The 22,074-nt window shown below is 36.8% G+C and overlaps 3 protein-coding genes across 3 annotated transcripts; 2 read left to right on the forward strand and 1 right to left on the reverse strand.

Moving 5' to 3' along the window:
* The first annotated feature begins 429 nt into the window (after positions 1-429).
* Positions 430-7,472, forward strand: LOC137572387 (uncharacterized). The gene is made up of 4 exons (XM_068284142.1): positions 430-602; positions 681-1,005; positions 1,083-1,269; positions 7,041-7,472. Exons 1-4 carry the CDS (start codon positions 538-540, stop codon positions 7,292-7,294), a joined length of 831 nt encoding a protein of 276 aa, XP_068140243.1. The 5' UTR covers positions 430-537; the 3' UTR covers positions 7,295-7,472.
* Positions 7,463-8,189, reverse strand: LOC137572388 (SOSS complex subunit B homolog). The gene has a single exon (XM_068284143.1). It carries the CDS (start codon positions 8,121-8,123, stop codon positions 7,530-7,532), a length of 594 nt encoding a protein of 197 aa, XP_068140244.1. The 5' UTR covers positions 8,124-8,189; the 3' UTR covers positions 7,463-7,529.
* A 465-nt stretch (positions 8,190-8,654) lies between these two features.
* chm (chameau) lies at positions 8,655-18,913 on the forward strand. The gene is given in 9 exon segments (XM_068284190.1): positions 8,655-8,983; positions 8,985-9,182; positions 9,185-10,267; positions 10,330-10,487; positions 10,553-10,925; positions 14,177-14,282; positions 18,157-18,314; positions 18,372-18,467; positions 18,523-18,913. Coding segments are annotated over 9 exon segments (2,403 nt in total). The 5' UTR covers positions 8,655-8,869; the 3' UTR covers positions 18,640-18,913.
* Positions 18,914-22,074: the final 3,161 nt, after the last annotated feature.

The raw sequence follows: 22,074 nt of genomic DNA on the forward strand, positions 1-22,074 counted from the left end.
ATGTAAATATTCTTCAAGTGTGTCACAACGAAGAAGCCAATGATTTCCAAAACAGAAACGACCTCAAACAAAGGTGCAACCACCAGTTTGTTCGTCCGTTCGTTCGTTCAGATAGATATAGACCCCTATAGATCACACAGATATACATACACAATGTCTATATATAACGATCCATTATAGAATGCGTATGTTTCTTTTATAAGCATATGCCTGATAAATATTGTGAGGCATTACTTGGCCAAGATCTACCAGATAAAGGGGATGGCATGGGAAGGGGATAAGGAGAATTGTCAGAGTTGCCAGGCCAACCGAAACAAGAGAAATGAAAACACAAGAGCGAAACATATACATATGTACATATGTAACCAAAATATATGCCAGACGATCGAGTAGGCAGCCAGAGGAAAATTAAATTTCTTAAGCATTAGTATTAAGTCGGTCGAGGTACGTCCAGCACGGCGCACAGTGTTTCCGGTAGATACAATATAAAGAAGTGTAATAGAAAAAGTAAAAGGAATATACATATAGATCAATATAATGGCTGAGCAAAAGAAGGCGCCACTTTTGAGAAAGGAAGAGGACTATGTCAAGGCCCTCGAAGGGTATGTACAAGTGCTACAAGTGATCAAGGATTGAAGGACAAAAGAATAACAAAAATGTATTCCCATTTACCCATTTAGTTTCATTACTCCTGAGACGGATCAGGTGGCTCTGCTCCTCGATTACGATGGCACATTAGCTCCCCTTACCGAGGAGTTGTCCGTAATGCCAAAGGATACGGAAATCAATATCAAAAAATTGGCTGCCAATGACAAAATCTTCATGGTTGTCTTCTCTGGCCGTGAATTGAGTGAAATCAAAAACCATTTGAAATTCCCCAATGTTACCTATGCCGGTAATCATGGTCTGGAGGTTGAGTATCCCTCGGGAAAGAAATTCAAAATTGAAATGCCCGAAGAATTGCTCGAAAAGCACAACAAATTGGTATCCGAGCTGAAAGAGAAGGTGAGCAAAGAAAACAAAAATCCATTTTCCTATAAACGTTTTATGACAATTTTTTTTTTTCTTTTATCATTTTTCAGGTTGTCTGCTCTGGCGCCTGGGTTGAGGATAAGAAAATCTCAGTGACCTATCATTATAAGGGTGTTACCGATAAGCTGAAGGCCAAATTGATTGCCGAGGCCAAGGGTTTGATTCAGGCTCATGGTTTCCAACTGATCGAGACTCCCTACGCCCTGGAGGGCAAGCCACGCGTCAACTGGGACAAAGGTGAGATTAGATTTTTGCACTATAAAAACTTTGCTGATTAATTGAAATATTTGTTCGTCTGGCTTATGAGCAAAAAATATTTCTCAAATTAATATCTCAAAATACATTTCATTTCATTTTTTTTTCAACATTTGTTGCCATCCGTTTTGCGTCTGTCCAAATATATCTATTTCGAAATTTCTCTATCGGTCCCGGCACCTGTTCGAAACAATTCGATTTTTTGTCTTTTGCAATGCTTCGATGATTTAATTATTAATATACATTCATTTATTTTTTTCTATATAGTTCGACATGTGGGCGAAAAAAATTAAAGAAAAAATTTTCGAAAATCGTCTGAAAACGCAAAATATTCACATTATGTCTACCACAAAAAAAAAAATTTATATATATATTATATATATTTTGCTTTCAAAAAGCACGCCTAGTCCATATATATATATATATATATGTATACAAAAATCCATCTATATATACATAAACTATATCAACATCCAAGTAGATACATATATCTATATATATTTTTGTGTTTGCACATTTCAAGATATTTCCCCCTTGATTCTTTTATGAATAATTAACAAATTTCTGTAATTTCTCAAAACGAAAGACACTTTTCGCTTTCGTTTGAGAAACAAACATTTGATTTATCTTTAGGATTTGTCTAGGACCATTTTTTCTCTACGTTTTTTAAAGAAAAACCAAACAAATTTTGTAATTTTATGTCGGCATCCCTCGATCATATGAATGGAGTCTTCTTAAGATAATTGAAAGCGAAACGAATTCAATATTATGACGTTTCCTGTTACTCTAAACGAGCCAACACTTCAAAAGATCGAAGAGAGATTTAACATATATATGTCGAATCTTTTTGATCTGATGACAGCATCTTTAAATTGTTTTAAGACTAATCGTTAAACAAATATTGACAAATATCAATATGTTGGCTGGATATCATGAATTATTCTCTCAGATATCCTCAACCAATATCGTTTCTATATATAGATATTTGGCATAGACAATAAACACAAATATATTGAAAAAATCTTTGAATATTTGAAAGAAATCGAAACCCAAAAAGAAATACCTGAAACATAAATTCTTAGCTCCAATGTTTATTAAATGAAAATGGATTTTATTACTTAATATATATAATTTATATAGACTTTTTTATTTTGATTTGATCGATCAATTAAAGCAGATTAAAAAAAGTTTTATACACTCTATAGGAAATTGAAATCAATGGCGGTTACTCGGAGGGAAAATGAGGGAAATTTTCTCACTCTATGATCAATTTTGATATTTCCTTCGATTTCCAGAACATATGTATTAGGCTTAAGCCGAATTACTCCAGAGAAATGACTTTCTACCGGTTATAAAACGTTTTTCGATTCGGTTAAAATTTCTTGTTTTTAAACAGAACTCAAGTCCATCTTTTCTCGATTTTAAGACATTTATTTTATCCTTTGTATTAACAAGTTAATATCGTAAAATTGTAAGAAATATACTGGTTATTGGAATAGAGATAGATCTAGATAGATTCTATCCTGTTTATCTAGGATTCACCTAATTAGATCTTCATGGATTTGCGCTCTGAAAATCTTGCCACAATTTGACTTCGATACTCTTTGTAAATAGGGGAAGGTGAGGCAGCCTGGTACAGTCGAGTTTTCATGAGATATAACTGCACGATCCGGAAGGTAATCCGAAAGGTCATAAGGGTCTTAGTGGTAGAGTAAATTTTGATGACAAACTAAGACGTATCCATTTGATAAAAACTAAGAAATTAAGTTAAGAAATCCAGGATTGATCCTCCCTAGGATGTCTCGAAACTCTTGAATCATCTGTCTCTTAAGTCGACTTTTGTATGATCATCAAATTAGTCTTTGAAATGGTCGAATAACCTTAAATGGAAATGATTTAAACCAAAAAATCTTGATTTCCGAATCGAACTTCTGTCCATGTAACAAATAAAGTAATTTTAATTAGTTTGTTTACTAAACTAAGTCCAATATTAACGATTCAAATCTAATAATTCTTAATCTAGTTCTATTTTGACTTGTCTATAATGAATGAAAGTAGCCATAAAATGTAAAATGTCTCAGCTCGATCAAAGATGCCATAAATGAAAATATGGGGAACCACAATCCAATACGAAATGCCAACTAAATTTTTACTACCTCTTGAATACTTTTCGGCCATAAGATATTTCTTTTGGCTAAATCTACTTTTTGGCTGGAGATTTATGACCGATCCTCTGTGTGCCCCCACAGACCCCTCTGGCCCATAAATGTCAGTCATATATGTATATAGAGATAATTATGGCATGAGCTTCATACGTCGCACCCCCGTCCACCCCGTTCCCCTTTCAATCAAATTGCTTGACTGACCAATGAGCCATGGTGGACATATAATTTCTCAACTGAACAAATCCAACAACAAATGCGTGAAAATTTTATATTAATTATGATTATGAACGCCTCCAAAAAGGCAATAAATTTGTTTCTTATTTTGAGAAAAACGATTCAAGACCACAAAGAGGGGAAGAGGGAAAAGAGACAAAATAGGAAAACAAAAAAAGAACTCGGCAAAAAGAAAGAGAGCATAAATTGAAGAATTGTTGGTGCCGTCTGAAAATCTTGTGAAAAACAGCAGGCAAAATTCAAGATGCAAGTCTGCGTCACCAATTAAACAAAAATGTAGCGTTAATAGTCGAAAATGGTGAAGAGGATGAAAAGGCATGTGAAATAAACCAAAAACCAGAAACATAATAATTAAACTAATCCAACAAGAAACAAATGCCTTGTCTCACAATGATAGATACTTACTTACACACACACACATATGGACACATATTAGATAAATGTGCTATCCCAACTAACCCACTCTGTTTCTGTCTCTGTCTCTCACTATATCTCTCTGTGTACAGAGACCTGAAAAACGATTTCAATTTCGTTTTTCAAAACATTTACTTGAGCAAAATTATGATGACGCCCACGCAGGCAACTAAAAATAATCAATGGGGGGAACGTTAGCATACACACACAAAAAAAAAAACAACAACAACAACCGTCTATTCTAGACATTCATATATACATATACATATATACATATCAATATATAGAAACTGAAAATTTGTTGGTTTCTCAAATGTTTTTGAAGCGCTGCAGGCGATATAAATGTATATTATACAAAAGAATCCTAAAAAACAAAAATGGAGACTATGGAAAATTTAAGTCTAAGTATTTATATTTTAAGTTGGAAAGAAAAAACCAGGGAAAATTTTAGTCATAGTCTTTAAGTTTTTATATGGAAATGAAAAACATTGAAAAAATAGTGTTCAATTCATAATATTTCAAGTACTTAAAGAGCCGCAGATTTGTTGTCCAAAGTATTATGACTTGGAGATCATAAAATATGACTAAATAAAGTTAATAACTATCCAATTTATATCCATTTTTGATTAAAAACATTCCAGGGACAATTTGAATAAAGTAAGTAAATTACTTAGCATTACTAAGTGTCATCAAAAAGAAAGAAATCTGGGGCGTAATTTAAAAATTTGTGGCATAAGGTTTAAGTTTTTCAATTTCAATGAAATTTATTGCATCTGTTTGTTTTAATAGTCTTATGATTTTAAAATACAATTACATTAGAGGTCAAATCTAGTGACCTTTTCTGCTAAGTTATATGTTGGGTATATACCCAATATTTATACCCTTGCAAAAAGCGTATATTAATTTTGGTCAGAAGTTTGCAACGTCAGACGTCCGTCCGTCTGGAAGAGAGGTTTACGAACCATAAGGGCTACAAAACTGAAGGCTTCTTTATACTGCCCAGTTTGTATATCTCGAATTTAGCCTTATAGGAACACTATATCATATAGCTCCCATACAAACAGCAAAGTCACGAACAGTGAATTTGCTCAAAAACTTCGTTTTTTTCTAAGCTATTGTCGTGAAATTTAATATTGGTGAGTTTATCATGACTATAAATAACTGAGCCAGTTGATCAAGATCAGATGACTACATCATATAGCTCCCATAGGAACGATCGTTCAAAAACAGTGCCTTTTGTCCATAACTTCGTGATTTTCTTTAGCCTTTTTAGATAAAACGTTTTCCACTTTGATGGCCATAGATAAGGATATTGTTACATCACATTAGGGGAAAACTTACGATAATACTTATTTCTACTTAAATCTATATTTACATTACTAATTCATTTATGTGGGAATATATTGAGTATCTAAATCTATCATTATATGTAGTTACTTGTCAGTCTGATTAGTTTGCCTGATACTGTTTCTGCTTTAAGTTAGTTAGTTTTGGAAGATCTTTGTACGAGTTCCTCACAGGATACATAATTGTGTCAGTAATATTAAGGATTTTAGAAACTATTTGTCTAGTGGATGAAAGATGATGGGGTGGTGGACCAGTTTAGGGAGCTCTCTGATGATTCGGCAATTGAGAGCTAAGGTAGGGAGGGTATAGTAGCCGCGTTGCAGTGGCAGCTTTGCAACATTATTGAATTGTGTTGACTTCTTTTATTTGTTTATTGGCTAGAAATAAATCACACTAAATTATGTATTAGGAAAAGAACCTCCCCTCAGGCTCTCTTCTTTGAATCTAAAACCTTCCGAAACATATTTTAGCTGGTACTTTTTCTTGTATAAGGACACTGGGTAGGATTTGTTCATCACATATTTGAAATGTTTAAATATTTTGGGTTTTGGTTTAAATGTACCTGTAGAAAAGTTTAAATGACCATATTTACGGATTGTTATCTAATTAAGACAAGCAACAAATTGCTGAAATAATTACTGAGCTACTTGGGAATCGAACAAATCGTAACTTAAATTCAAAAACCGAAAATGTTCCAGAATCCTATTACAATTCTAGTTCCTATTATTTTCTAATTGGAATTGCACTTTGCACTTTTCAATCCTATTAGACTTCAAATTGATACCATTTTGCTTATTGGACTTTTTCTAAAATTGTACTACAATTCTAATTACTATTATTTTGCTTATTGGAACATATTTTACAAATGCCAATCGAATAATTACCCAATACAAAAAGCATTAAATCTGAAACTGTTTTTTGAAAATAATTAAATATTATTGAAATTGTTGATTTACTTTCGTAGGATTGAAAAACTCTGCCCTCTTGATTTCTAAATTAGAGTAGACCTTCTATTAAAATTTTTCTTTATATATTAAGATTGTTATATTTTACATCAGATTTATGCGAAGTTTCAGTTTTAATATCTGAATTACTCGAATTACTCGAATATTATGACAAATGGCAAGTCAAAATTTGCAAAGCAATTAAAAATTTATTTCTAATTTTGCAATAATTTTATTTATCGAACTCAAATTTCATTCTGTAGTTAAACAAACATAAACATTTCTTTAAAAATGTGCAACAAAATTGAGAAAATTTTCCAAAATTTAAAAAAAATGCGATTTGAGATAGGAAATTCATTTAAAATAATAGATATGATCCTGAGGATACAAAAATTATCAATATAAAAATTATCTGGCAAGTTCTACGATTAGAAAATAAGGTCATTAAGTTAAAGATATACATAAGTGCCAGGAATAAAAACAAACTCTTTAAAAAAATATTCGAGCATTTTAGTTGGTTATCCCAAAAACTGGATAAAATTAGTTTTAGATATTATATGGTTATTTTTAAACTTTTATATTAAAAATCTTTTAAAAATGAAATCAAAATTCCACTAATACATTGAATACCTTTTCTTGTTTATTCCAGGTGAGGGTGCCAAAATGATTTTGGAGAAGCAATTCGATGCCGATTGGGCAAAGAACCTGAAAATCATCTATGTGGGCGATGACACCACCGATGAGGATGCCATCAAGGTTTTGCATGGCATTGGCAAAACTTTCCGTGTCTCGGAGCTGCCCACATTGAAGACCTATGCCAACTACCAGATCAAGACAGTCGAGGAGGTTGGATGGCTGCTGAAAGCCATTCAGGCCTACTACGAGAAGAAGAAGAAGGTCTAAGGCAACAGAATCCGCGATTCGATTTTGTGTGAAGCTTTAAGCGAATTCCATGAAAATGAACATCGACTTTTCGACTTTATATCAAAATGAAATGTTTTACAAAAATCTCTGGCTAACCATTATAACTCAAAAGAAAAGAAATATGCAATAATAAATATGTTCACATAATTTCCATAAAAAAAGAAAGCGCGTCTGTTTTTTTATTCTTAAAAATAATTTAAATACGAATCTGAATCTAACGGCGATCTGCCTTCATAGAGCCACCACGACCACCTCCGCCACGTCCGCCGCGTCCACCCTGCTTAACAGGTGGTGCAGTTGTGGCCGGAGCAGCGGCAGTGGCAGCTGCAGTGGACGCCACCGACTGGGCAGGAGCTGTTGTTTGTCCTGTACCAGCTCCAGCAGTTTTTGATCCTGCGTTACCAGCTGTTCCCACAGCTGGGGAGGTAGCCTGGGAAGCGGACTGTTGCTGCTGTGTCTGCTCCCGTTTGGGTTCACTCATGTTGATGGACTCGTTAAAGATCATGCAGAATTCGCCAATTTTGTTGACTTCACCATTCTTGCCGGAATACAGAGTGAGGCAATGGCGCCATATGGAGGCATATCCCTTCGACATACGTATAATATCGCCAGGATTAATTAGTTTACCCGGCTCATCCCAAATTGATACATTGATACATGCTGTGGGATCTCCGACCTTAAAATTACGGACTTCACGGTTCTCTTTGGTTACTGTGGCCACGCCCACTTCCAGTACAATGAATATCACATTGATGTTTTTCAGGCCCGGCTTTATGTCCTTGATGGGTATGCAGTCGGCGTTATACATAATATTTTCAATTTTCAAATAAAATAAAGTCTCCCCTTTCGCTTTGGTCGTTTTGTTTATGTCGAATGACAGTGTTGGAATACGTGTGAAAAGCCAACGGACTTATCGATATATCGATAGGACGACTAACCTGCAGGGTCCTTACAACTGACCAGTCGAAATTAATTTAAATAGAAGAGTTCTTAAAATTTTAATTAATTTAATTAATTTAAAAATTATACGCCCATATCCTGAGATGAGGGTTAATAAAATTTTCATAAGTCCCTTCCCACTACAGATTTCTTCTATATTTATTTTAATTAACTGAAGAACTAAAATAACGAACACGTATACCATTTATTAAAATTTAAAGAACATAATAGATGAAATCCTTACATTTTGCACTTATCTGTAATTAATTTTTTTATATGTTTAAAGATATCGCTTAAACAATAGTTTTGTAACAATAGTTTTGTAAACTTTTGTTTTATCTTATATATTGGTTTGCTCAACATCGATTTTACTTAATTGACATGCAATTTTTTTTTTTTGTTTACTCAATTCTCTAAATTAAATTTCATTGTATCTTAAAAACATTTCTCACTAATTAGAAGGCGAATAATAAATGTTGCAACCACTGTGCCGAGCTCAACTTTCGATTGCTGCGCCATTGCCCATCACCATTAAAGTGCCATCTCTAGCAACAAAAACAAATAAAAAAAACACACAGATTTTCTCAATATTATTTTGCTGGAGTAAAAGCGGGAATGGCCATGAAGTCGGCTAGCAGCAGCTCCGAATCAGGCAGTTCCACAACAAGTGGGTCGTCCTCATGTTCCGACACAGGCAGTTCATCCGACACAGACTCTAGCAGCGCGACCCCCCGACGAGAAGCCACCAACAGGCAGCGGGGGCACTGGGACCGGAACAGGAGGAGGCACATCAACCTCTGTAACAGGACCAACAGGAGCTGGTCGTCGTAAGGCTCCAGAAAACGAGAAATCAACTAAAACTGCCAATAAGAGATTAACCAGCGATGATGACCAAGATGAGGATGACGAAGAGGCTATGCCGCCAGCGGCAAAAAAAATGCAAGGGGAACAGGAACAACGGCACCCGCAACAGCGGCAAGAAGGAAACCCAATGCTCCAAGTGGCCCGAAGGCGGCACCAGCCAAGCGAACAGCCATGGGCAATGGCACGAGCAAACGGCCATCGCTCTCCTCATCTTCGAATAGCACAGATGACTCCAAAGAAATGAAAAATGGACGTAAAGTGCCTTTGAAAATGGCCAGCACGGCATCGGCCGTGAGGGCCAAGCAATTAAGGCAACAGCAGCAAAAGAGTAAAAATGGAACTGCTGCTGCTTCACGAGCTGCTGCCGCTGCTGCTGCAGCAAGCAGCGATGGTAGCGAGGATACCGAAAGTGCCAGCAACTCCAATGACGATGATTCCACTTCGGCCAGTGAGTCGGAGGGCAGTGATTCGACAAATTCCTACAGCTCCCAACCGCCTAAGAATGCCAAGGGCAAGCGACCCGTTGCCCAGGCCAAACAGTCCAAGGACAGTGAAGAAGAGCGCCGCGACAAAGCTAATCCCATGCGTAAGCTAACGCGATCCCTGAGCATGCGGCGTACTAAGCAACAACAGCAACAAAAGCAGCCGGCTCAAAAGCCGGAAACCGACTCGGAATCCGATATGGATCTCGATGACGATGAGGAGCAGAGCAAACCTCTGCTTGGCAAAAAGACTAAAGTAAAAAAAGAAATTGGAACAATGGGATCTGTTTATAAGCCACCAATGGTCTCGCCTATAATACCCCATCCTCCATCCTCCTCAGCCTCACAAATGGAGAAAAAATGTCCCATCGAGGGATGTGATTCGTCTGGTCATTTAAGTGGTCACTTGGATCGCCATTTTCTGCCCGAAGCCTGTCCCATCTTTCACAATATGTCCGCCTCCGAATGCAAAGAGCGGGCTAATGAACGTAAACTGCGGCAAGAGCAACGTCTCAAGATGCCCATCAACATAGTGACCGCTCCCGGTGGGAATCAGTCCGTGAATCAACACAAATCTTTGACACCAGAACAAAAAGAATTTCTAGCCAAAATACGTGAATCGAGGGCAAACTTTCGTCCTGCCCATAATCATTTATTTAATGATAAAGTGAGATTCCTTAGATTACTTTAGACACATTTTACTTATTCTCTTCCTCCTCCTTTTCCTAGGTCAAATTGGAAAAAGACTGCACGGATGAGGATCGTGAACCGAATTTAATGGGCCTTGTTCCCGATTATGATTTGCAACTATTTCGTGAGGCCCAAGCTCAGGCTTCGGAGCGCATAGAAGATGAGCTCAAGGATCTGCCCGTGGGCAAGGGCATTAAGTGAGCAAATGATAAATATAGTAAAATATCCATTAACTCCCTTATTACTTTATGTTTTCTGCCAGATACATCAGCATGGGTAAATACAAAATGAAAGTCTGGTATCAATCTCCATATCCCGATGATGCCGCCCGCTTACCCAAAATGTATATTTGTGAGTTCTGTTTGCGATATCAGAAATCAGAGACTGGAATCAAACGGCATGCCGAGAAATGTGTGTGGCGACATCCGCCCGGTGATGAGATCTATCGCAAAGGCAAACTCCAAGTGTGGCAAGTGGATGGCAAACGATATAAACAATATTGCCAACATTTGTGTTTACTTGCGAAGTTCTTTTTGGATCACAAGACTTTGTATTACGATGTGGAACCATTTCTATTCTATATTATGACCTTGGCCGATGTCGATGGTTGTCATATTGTGGGCTATTTCAGTAAGGTGAGTTCACAGGAGAGTCTAAGAGTTCTTTCTTAGTTTATTTAAGATATTTCTTTTTAAGAGTCTCCTCTTTCAAGGATATTTTCCTTCCTTCCCTTCCACTGTATCTGTTTTTGCGTTTTCTTATCGTTGAGTTAAGTTTGATTCAGCTAAACTAAGTTAGGTCTTGGTTTATCTTATTCTTTCGTGGCCCTTCAAACAAGAATATTGTATAGGGATATATAAAGGGATATATATCCCTAATCTGCTTCAAATTGAACTATACCACTAGGAAACCAAGTTTCATCGTATATAAATCCTCCATAACTTCAAATTTACTTTCAAAAAAGGTTTTGTAAGGGACTAAAAGGTTTTGTTTCGTTTAATGAAATCGCCTTATCAATAAAATTTGCAATATTTTTCCTGCTAATCCCTTCACATCTTATGGCAAAGTTTTGCGCGGTGACTATCTACCAGCTCCCTCTTTTGGTGGATCCCTTTTAGTTTTTTAGCTATTCCAGACAAAAAAGAAATTGAATAATTTTATTTTACAGTTTTATGATTCTTTTATGTTCTCCAGTCAAAGCCACAGCCCATGTACGTTACATATGTAACCAGACAGAGCGGGGTAAGAAGAAGACGAAGATGGGAGGTATGGGTGGCTGTTGCATTCCTTGACCATACCCAAAAAAGGCACAAGAAACAATGTTTTTGTTGTTGTTGGCGTTTTTTTGTTCGTTTTGTTTTGGGTAAATATACAAGAGTCTAGCCACATGATGATGTTTCCCCACGTTTGCCACGAAGTTTCTTGACCTCCCCCCAAACTGTGTCTATCTCCTATATGGATGATGACTCCGATTTCGTCCGGATTCTCCTCTCTCTTTGGTTTCAGGGGCGCTTGCAGAGACTGGGTTTGTGTTACAAATTGCGCATGTCGTGGCGGATGCTGCTGTTCCAACAGCTTTAGCTCCAACTCCAGTTTTCTGCTTTATACATGGGCGTCTACACTATGTCCTCCAACCTATACCTATGCCTAATCCCTGCCCGCTCTCTCTCTCTATCTTCATTTCTCTGTCTGTCTCTCTCTCACCCTTTTGATAAATGATAATTTTCGGCAATCCTTTGTCGTATGGTATCGTCTACATATCCTCCCTCTACATCTTTGCTCAACGTTTTGCCATTTGCCAGACAGTAGCCAGACATTTGGTATTGGGGCAGGGGAGACGGCAATCGGCACGAGGATGCTGCTGGCTGGCTGCTGCCTGCCTGCCTGCCTGGCACGATTGAGGTCGTGCACCTCTTTGCCTGGGCATGTTGTGCGCCTGCTCCGGGTAACCAGTAACATAGACCGACCGACCACCAGAACCCGACCCGGGCGACGACTATGTGCGTTCCCAGACATCAAGGCAGACAAAGGAAAAATAGAGAACTCACTGAACACCACTGAACTCAGCAGTTGTATGTGTGTACATATAGTAAATGTATTTCCAAAACTCTGTTTCCTTTGGTTCACACCCATTTTGAACAACAACAAAAAAAAAAAAAAAAAAACATCACCACATAAAACAAATAAAAAAAATTTCATCGGGAACTTGGCATTGGACCTTTTCAAAGCACATGTATTCGAGATGGCAAAAAAAATCCTCTTTGTTTCCATAACCAAATGTAAAATTGTAAACATTTTATTATAAAATTCCTTTAAAGAAGTCAAGTCAATGTATAGATGAGACTTTTAAGTGGATTATGCGAGATATAAACCACTTTTCTACGCGTTTTTCTGACCATATTTCCACATCATTCATTCTCATTTAGTTTTGAAATATTTTGTCTAATTAAAAAACAACGATCTGTGGTTCTTAAAGGCAACAAGTTTTAGTTGCCTTACTAAAAATCATTTCTTTACTCAAATTTATATATTTCTTAATGACGCTTGATAACTTATATGAACTTTCCTTCAATTCGTTCAGAAATAAACATTATTTTGGGTACTTGGTTGGAAGTTCAATCCTTATGCCTCTCTTAATTTCTTTGGTAAATAAGTAGCCACAAAACATAAAGATATATAGTAATATGACCCGATTTCCTATAGGAACCCATTTTCCTTTCTTTTGAAGAACTTTCTAAACTGTTTCATTATCATATTATTTCGTTTTGAACGAAGTATTTGAACTGTTTTTCTTACATAGATCATCAATTGTTATATCAAAGTTAAAAACTTGTAAGTGAAATATTTTCTCTCGTAGAGAATAGACAAAAACCTATTAAGCTTTGCCATAATTTTAACAGCTGTTTTCATTTTTCTGTATTTATTATTCTAAAAAATCTGTCAAACCTTTTGCCTATGACAATAAATAAAAAAGACATAACCCCTTCGGGGATTATCTTTACAATTTAGTCTGACAATAAGATTCCCGAAAACCTTTTCTTAAGAACCTTCATTCATTTGAAAAATTTATTATATTTACTTGAAAATGTTCTTAAATATTTCTATATGAACTTGAAAAATGCTTAAATTAAACTTATGAGAAAAACTTTACTTAAGTCATTAACAGATTACTATAATGTATAGAAAACTGTAGTAATTGCAGTGCTGTATATGTATAGGCAATACTTGTAAAATCAAAAATTTTTTGTAACTTTTTAAACCGGTTCATGGTATTCGGTTATTTTGCCCGCCCAAAACCATGTTAGAGGAAATACGAGTATATGTATTTACGTACAATGTATACGTATTGTGCCCCATTGCCGCCCACTTTCGCCCACTTTGCTATATACTTACTATACTATGCAATGCGTATTTCATTCTCTCTCACTCTATGGTTCTGTCTCTATCTATGTATCTCTCTGTCTCCGTTGTTCTCTTTGCTATCTCTGTGCCTGTGTCTCTTTCTCTGGGGTATTTCTCTCTCCTCTTCCTCTACATGTTTACGCACAGAGCTCTTTTGGTGGCTGCTGCACAGCATCGATTCATTTCATTTTGGCTGGTCATTGAACTGCCGAAAAAACGCGACAGCGACAGATGAATTTATTGTTGTATTTGTTGTTATTGTCGGTATTCCATCCATCCGACCTCTCACCCAATTGTCTGGGTCTGTCTGCTATATGTATATTCATTTCTCTCGATCTCCCTCGCTCTCTCTCGTTCTCTGTCTCAATTTGATTTCCTTTAAGAATCATAAGAATTATTTTCATTTTAAATATTTAATTGTAGGATTTTCATAATTTCTTTTAATAATCTTCTTGGTATTATTCGTTGCCTTTCTGTCTTTCAGCATATTCCATTTCTGCAGGAAAAGAACTCGTTCTACAATGTCTCTTGCATATTGACTCTGCCGCCATATCAACGCAAAGGCTATGGACGATTACTCATCGATTTTAGTAAGTCAATGAAATTAATAATCTTTTAACAATTGTCCATGAACAATGAATCTCTTCTATACATATCAATTACCTCATATTTCTTAATTCTCGTGAAGGTCTCTGCCACTTTACGTGTATATAAAATATTCAATTTACGCAACTTTTCTCGCGAATTATTAATCATGTTAAATGTTTATCAAAATTCTTTTGAAACTTTATTCTCCAGCTAAAATAGCATTTAATCATAGAGTTTATTCGAAAGCATGAGCAAAGAATTTTAAATGAAATTAATAGTGCCTTTGAGTATGTTTTCATACGCCCCGTTGGTTCGGCACTATTTTTATCAAGCCATATCGTGTATTGTTATAGGGAATTTAACATTCTTAGTGTAGAACTTTAACTTTTTACATATTTTCTAAGATTTCTACTACAATTTTCGCCTTACTTTCATAACATATTATGTATCGTTCCATAGAATCATTAGAGAGAACTACGCTGGCTCTTACTAACTTTTAAAACTATGAAATTAAATGAAAATAAGTCAAAACAATCGAATAGTTCTTAAAAAACGTAGTAACTCTTAATAGTTTAGCAAATTTAATGGAAATTGATTGATTATTCTGATTATTCAGTTCCTAAGAGATCTTTACATTTGGATATACTATATTTTCTAAAGAAGGTTAATCTTTTATTTCTTAAAAGTAAAACTTGCTTTAAGATAGATATTCAAAACGTTTTCAAGCGTTTCTTTGTCAAAATTATCTCTTCTGAGAATCTCAATGTAGAATAGGCAGATAAAATCTCGCAGTCTTGTATTTATTGCTAAGATTTATATGTTAAGTGTTATATAATCTATTTTTTCCTTGATTATCAGTCGAAAATGATGATTAGTCATCAAAGTCTGTTATCAAAATTTGTTGGTTATTTTCTTGAAATTTCTTGCCCCTTCTATAATTTGGTTTCCTAGTTAAAGGCTACACCATTTTTAAGCCAGAGTTTTCAATTCTCTAATCTTTTTATGCTCAATAGGCAAAAAGTTTTGTGATGTCTTCTTTAAAGCACCGCCTCAACAGTCTTTTTTGCTGTATCGCCTATTGTCATTCTCGAGGTTTGCTTTCTCATACAATGCTTATTCATCAATATTCTTTGGCTATTTATGTTTAGATTCATTTCGGTTAATAGTCTTGGCACAAAACTTTGCTCTCATTATGTTCATTAAACATTGGAAATTCCCTTTTTAATTGACTTTTCATAGAACTAATTTGCTTTGTATTTTCCTATATACATAAATAATAATGAGGAGCGGCAAACTATAACAAAAAAAAAGCGACTGTCTACTGGCTTATTGATTAAGGCCGCTTTTTTCAGGTTTTCCTTGCCACTAAAATGGAATATAATCAGCATTGCATGATACCGCCCAATCTCACATGCAATTTCTGCATCAATTAAACGTAGACCAAGACCGAAAAAAATATGCAATAAAACAACAAAATGAAAAAAAAATGTTGCATACTAATTTTTGCAACAATTTTTTTTTTCTCTTTTATTTTTGTTGCTGCTTAAAATTAATCCAAGAAAACGAGAAGCAACTTAAAAGCAGACACAAAGACAATAAACAAAAAAAAAACCCAGAATTAAACAGAGGGGGAAATGAAGAAACGGTGTCTGCGGCAGGTGGGGGGAGGGATACTTTGAGTCATCGACTTTTCCCCTCCTGGCGCAACCCCTGCTACTGTTCCCTATGTATCCGAAAGTCAAAGTCGATTGGTATATGTACTACATGCAATGCGGGGTGGTGGAGTGGTGGCCAGGGCGAGGGCGAGCAGGCGTTTTGGTTGAGGCAGTCCAGTCTAGAAATGAAGAGAGGGAGGGAAACGACATTGACCTTACACACACATACAGAGAACATGCTGAGAGGGTGATAGAGATAGAGCGAATGAGCAAGTAACGAAATGACAGACTGAAAATGCATTCAGATAGAAAGAGAGGCCAAATAATTTGTAAATTTTCAATTGCTGGCAGGTGTCCACGCACGAACACAAACAAACACGCACACTCACACACACACACACACACAGTTAAGGGTTAAGGACAGCAATCGGTTTTTTACCGTTTTACTATGCATTTACTTCAAAAAGCCAAGCTACAAACAGGTGTAAACTAAAATGTAAATTATGGCCAAAAACATATACACACACACACTCGCACACAGACAGGCACATGCAAATTTCCCAAAAAACTGAAAACTTTCAAAAGGTGCCGCAATTTTAAAGCGGCAAAAAAAAAAGTGACTGAAAACTCAAATTTGCAGACACAAAAGCAATAACAACAAGAACAACTCGCTGACGTCGTTGTCGGCAGACAACAAAGGTCAGCCCAGGTCAGAATCAAAAGGGCGTCGTCCTCTCTCCCTCTCGCATATTCCCTCTCTCTTATTCACTCACTCTCTCTCTCTCTGTCTGCCACTGTCCCTGTGTATGTGTTCTCTACTCGCTAAAAAGTTCATCCATCCATTCATATACTCGCTGCTAGGGAAAAAAACGATCAAGCTGTAGTTGTTATTGCTGTTTTTTAAAAAATTATTAGAGCCTTGCTAATTGACTCTAAACTTCAAGTTGCTAATTTTCCCAAAGAGAGAGGGAGATAGAGGGTGAGAGAAGGTTTTTCTTCGCTTAAATAATAATTTTCCCACATTTATTGCAACGCCTGTGGATATGCAACATTGTTTGCATGTACATGAGTATGCGTAAACGACTGTCTGTGTGTGTGTGTGTGTGTGTGTGTGAGTGAGTGAGCAGCAAGCAGCAGACACATCCATATGGATCGATAAAGTCGTCTCGACATTGCCTCTTGCCTCCTCCGCCAGACACCCAAACACCCGCCCACCCATTTGCTCGCTCTCTTTTGCTCTACTCTCTCTCTCTCTCTCTCCCTTGCCCGTACAAATCGAAATCAAAGTGCCACCCAAAAACGACAACGTCAGCGTCGACAGCGCTGCCAACGTCTGGCATAAGAGTCAAGCCAAGCCCCCCAAAAAGGAGAGCAGAGCCGGCGACTGCAGTCAGTTTTACACTGAACTAAAAGTGTATGAAAATTTAATGAAATCAAAATGTTTAAACAAATGCCAAAATGGACTTGAAATTAAAATTATGAATAGAAACTTGCCAATGAAGAAGTGACATGTTATTGCTTTTGCCCCACTGTAAATGAAACGGCAACACACAAAGAATTTACTGGTATTCAACCCTAGGCCAGACCAGACCAGACCAGCCGCCCAGGATTCCCTTCTTTGTCGTACCTTCAACCAGTTCCAGTTGTGTCTGTCGTCGGTTTTTGAAGTGTGTCTACGTACGTTTCGTTTCGCTCCGTTTCGGTTTTTTTTTTTCTTTCCTGGCCGAGCCTGCCTCAGTGGGTTTTGTGTTGTGAGGGCCACCAAGGCGCGTCGTCCTTTTGGGTTGCACTCATTGTTGCTGTTGTTGTTATCTAGACGGACTGTCGGCTAGGAATTGTTGCTGCCAGACGACGGCGCTCATGGGTTGAATGTACCCCAGAAACGTTGTCGCTGTCGCCGTCTTGGTCGTCGTGGTCGTCGTTGTACTTTGCTCGTCATTCATGCGGTCGTTTTAAACCTCTCTCCCTAACCTAACCAAACCTTGTGTGGATACTTTGCGGAATCCTGTCTAGACACAACAACACGCACAACGTCACCACGACGAGGACGACGACGACGACGGCAACGACTTCGACCCGGCCGATTTGAGGGCGGGACAAACTTGGTCACCATAAATAATACGCCGGAACTTGAAGTTGATTCTTTATCTTTTATAGCATACATATGGGGGTTATTTATATTTCATGAACTTTTTTTTCATTCAAATATATTATTGTGCAGGCTATCTTTTAACACGTGTGGAGGGTAAAATTGGTTCACCGGAGAAACCCTTATCCGATTTGGGTTTAATATCTTATCGCTCATATTGGAAAGATGTCTTACTGGATTATCTATGCAATCGATCGGGCAACACCCTTTGTATTAAAGATGTATCACAAGTAAGATCATATTACTCTTGATGTTACACAAGATTTTAACCATTACTTTGCTTCTAGGAAATGGCCATATACTCATATGATATAGTCAGCACCCTGCAAGCGTTGGGAATGATGAAATACTGGAAGGGCAAGCATATTGTACTCAAAAAACAGGTCTGGCAACACTCTAAATATTTGAATGGTTTACTAATTTGTCGAATTTATTCAGGATGTTCTGGATGAGTATGAGGAGCGGGTGAAACGTCGAGGTACATTTCCCAAAATTGATGATTCCTGTCTGAGATGGCAACCATTTATACCAGCCCAACCGAGTGCATCACCATAACCACGTGACTGGAAGCATGCCTTGGCATGCTTTTTCGATGACGATGACGACGACGACTATAACTCTTCCTCCTGATGTGTATTAGCTTAGAGATTAGGAATTTCTAATTTTACTTTATAGTTATAATACCAATTTAAGCCTACATATGTATATTAATAGTTAGTTAAAAACTAAGCATAGTCTATAGGATTTATAGTGAAATTTTTGATTAAAACAAACGAAATATACATGCATTCAATAGATACTCTGGATCTGCATAATGATCGAAAATCGAGAGCGACAAAAACTTCTTTCTTCTCAAATGTCTGAGCTCTCTGAGATCATCAGTCGCATTCATGACAAGATGAATCATGGTAGTAAAACCAAGGCGTTTACAAGTCGTGGTCTTGGCAACGCTTTTTGGCCATACAAGGGGAACGGGTGGACAATGCGAGTTGTATGGAAAGAGGGGGGCCGTTTGGGGTGGGGTGCCATGGAGTGGGAACAGGGAGTTGTATAGCAACAGCGGGGCCGCACTTACACACATTTATGCATAAAGTGCACCACAGACTGGGAAACACAGAGAGAGAGAGACAGAGAGTGAGAAAAATGGAGACAGAGAGGGGAACGAGAAAGAGCCCAGCGTCAGACAGGTAGACAGTTGCAGCAACAGCAACAATAGACTGGTTGGGGGAGAGAAGCAGTCGGTAGCAGGGAGTGGCGGGTTTTGAGCCGACGTCGAGACAGAGAAAACGAACGAAAACTGCACACAACGCTGCCGCGTCCGATGTCGTTGCCGCAGCTGCAGCAGAGCAGCAGACATTAAACCCTTGTACAGTGTGGCAAAAAAGCTTGAAAAATGGAATACCAAGCAGCTGATGAACGAAACTCCATAATGTGAGGCTGAGGACAGAAACCATTAAAATATAAAAACTAACATAGATAGGATCTATTATTAAATTCATGGAAATAGTGTTGAGATATGGTAAGGAAATCTACTTACAGTTTTTATAATTCACTTTACAGATTGACTTCAAGACGGCTAATACCCATGGTTAACAAAATCTGCTCATATTAATAAACGTATTACTTGATGGCCAGATGGTGTCCTAGTCGACTTATCTTAGATGTTGGATCCACTGTGCTTAAGCTTTTACTGCTGTTGCAGCCAGTTTATAACAAAGGAACCCCGCCGAACAGAGAACTGGCAAATTGTATGTACAAATGTATGTATTTGTATACATATGTACATACATACATACACATGTACTTACTGCATGCATATGGGTTTATATGTATGTACATGTATGCGTAAACGGAAAGGTGTAGGAAGCAGGAAGCTGTCCCTGGCCCCAGCCCAAGACACAGCACAGTGTTCTGGGCATTTAAGTAAAAGATTCCCTTCAATTGATCAATCGTCCAAAGTAGCTAATTAATATGTAATTGTTCTAATTATTGATAAATATCAACATTTTAAATTTTAAAATGGTGATGGGAATTTTAGATAGGACATTATCAAATGTCAAAATGCTAAAAAATCGGTTATCGTCTATGCAGTTAGGTGAGAGACAATGGCTACAATGACAATGGCAAATTGTTGTTGTTTATTTAAAATAATTAATGATGATTTTTACGTTTTGAGAGGAAATCAGTATTATATTTTATTATACCTAATTTAAATAATTAATAAAATATATGTATAATTTATAAACAAATAATAAACGAAACGATTTCGTTTGTTAATATAGTTTCTTATATACAATTTGTATATAACAATATACGCGATATTATTTATTGAAAACCAATCAATATCAGCATATTATTTTTTTACCGTATTTGTGAAATATCAAAAAATAACGACAATTCTAGAAATTTCTCAAGCTTTTGGGACAGTGTAAGAAGAGGCGCCACTGTACAATGGCTAAATCGAGCAATTACTGAGACAAAGTGCATTTATTTATTACAACAAAATGGCAAAAATATCAACAAATTAATCTATATACTAAATTTTATTGAAAAATTAAGCTTTGTCAACAATATTTGCTGCGCTTAAGCGAAGGATACCCTAAGAAGGACTATTAGCAATAAAATATTCCATATAAATAAATATTAAAATAATGGTACTTAATGCACAAAACTTTGTCGCTTTAAGCCCATGGTACGTGGTGCGACAGAAATGGCAACACACACAAAGATGAAAGAGAACAACGCGAGTGCTGTATGCTTGTATGAGTATCACTGCGTCTGTCTGTGTGCCTTTTGTGTGTGTGTGTGTGTCTGTGTCAAATGTGAAATAAAATTCGCGCATTTTGGCATTGAGCATTTGATCGCCAGCAGCCGGCGTGGTCGGTTCACTTCGCTCTCTTTAGAAAAGTTTTCGCAGCCAAGTGAAAGATATCATAAAATTTTCTCAAGCCCAAAAAGAAGGTCCCCAGACAAGAGACACATAATGAAAGTAAAAAAAAAAAAAAAATTAAAATTGTTCAAAGTCGTCGCGAAATGAGTGTGCAACTTAATGTGCGATTGCCAGTGTGTGTGTGAAATTTGTTAAAAAAGTGTGAGAGAGACAATCAATAAAGTACGATATAAAAAAAAAAGCGAAAAAGAGTGCAAGAAAATGGGACTCTGGAGAGAACATATTGTGAAATTCGTATTCAATTCAAGACCAAAAAAAAGAAGGAATTCAACTACATGCAAAAAAAGACGTTACGTTTATTTTTAGACAAAAAAAATGACGCAAATAAAATGTTTGAAGCAACCAGCAGCAGCGGCAGCAGCAACCACATGATTCTACATATTTCCACAGACACACGCACACACACACACTAATACACTCACGAGCAGTGCGACACTTACACAGAGACAAAAACTTTTTTCTTTTGCTCAAATATTAATTTTAGACCTTAGCCAAAGTCAACTAGAAATTTTTGCCAGTGCCAAAGTATGAAAGTATGTGTGTGTTTGTCTCTATAAGGAATAGATTCACATTTATACGTAAAAGTGTCTCTGTGTTAGACGATCTTTCGTTACCAGGGTTAAGGGCAGGCTTAAAAGAAAAATCCATGTGCCGCCAGCATTTTCTTTTAACAGAGAAGAGACCGCAGAGTGTCACTGCAAGAAAAGAGAGAGAAAACAGAGGAAGTAATACACCCACAAATACACTCACACACTCACAGGTAGATGAGCGAAGACTTTTGCCTTCTGATTGAATTTGAGGTTAGGAATGCCCCACCCAAGCAAAAAGAAAGAAAGAAAAAGACTCAGACATGGCTGCCATAAGCCTTAAATGTATTCTCACACACACACAGACGTACATATATACGTACTTATGTTAATGTATATGTATATGCATATGGCAAAAAAAAAAATTTGCAAAAAAGGCTGGCGATCGCTTAAAAACTTAAAAATTTATGAGGCGAAAACAAAAAAAAAAATTAAATTTTTATCTCTTTTTCT

This window comes from Drosophila tropicalis, unplaced genomic scaffold (assembly GCF_018151085.1).
Source record: "Drosophila tropicalis isolate 14030-0801.00 unplaced genomic scaffold, ASM1815108v1 contig_302, whole genome shotgun sequence".
Classification (NCBI taxonomy): domain Eukaryota; kingdom Metazoa; phylum Arthropoda; class Insecta; order Diptera; family Drosophilidae; genus Drosophila; species Drosophila tropicalis.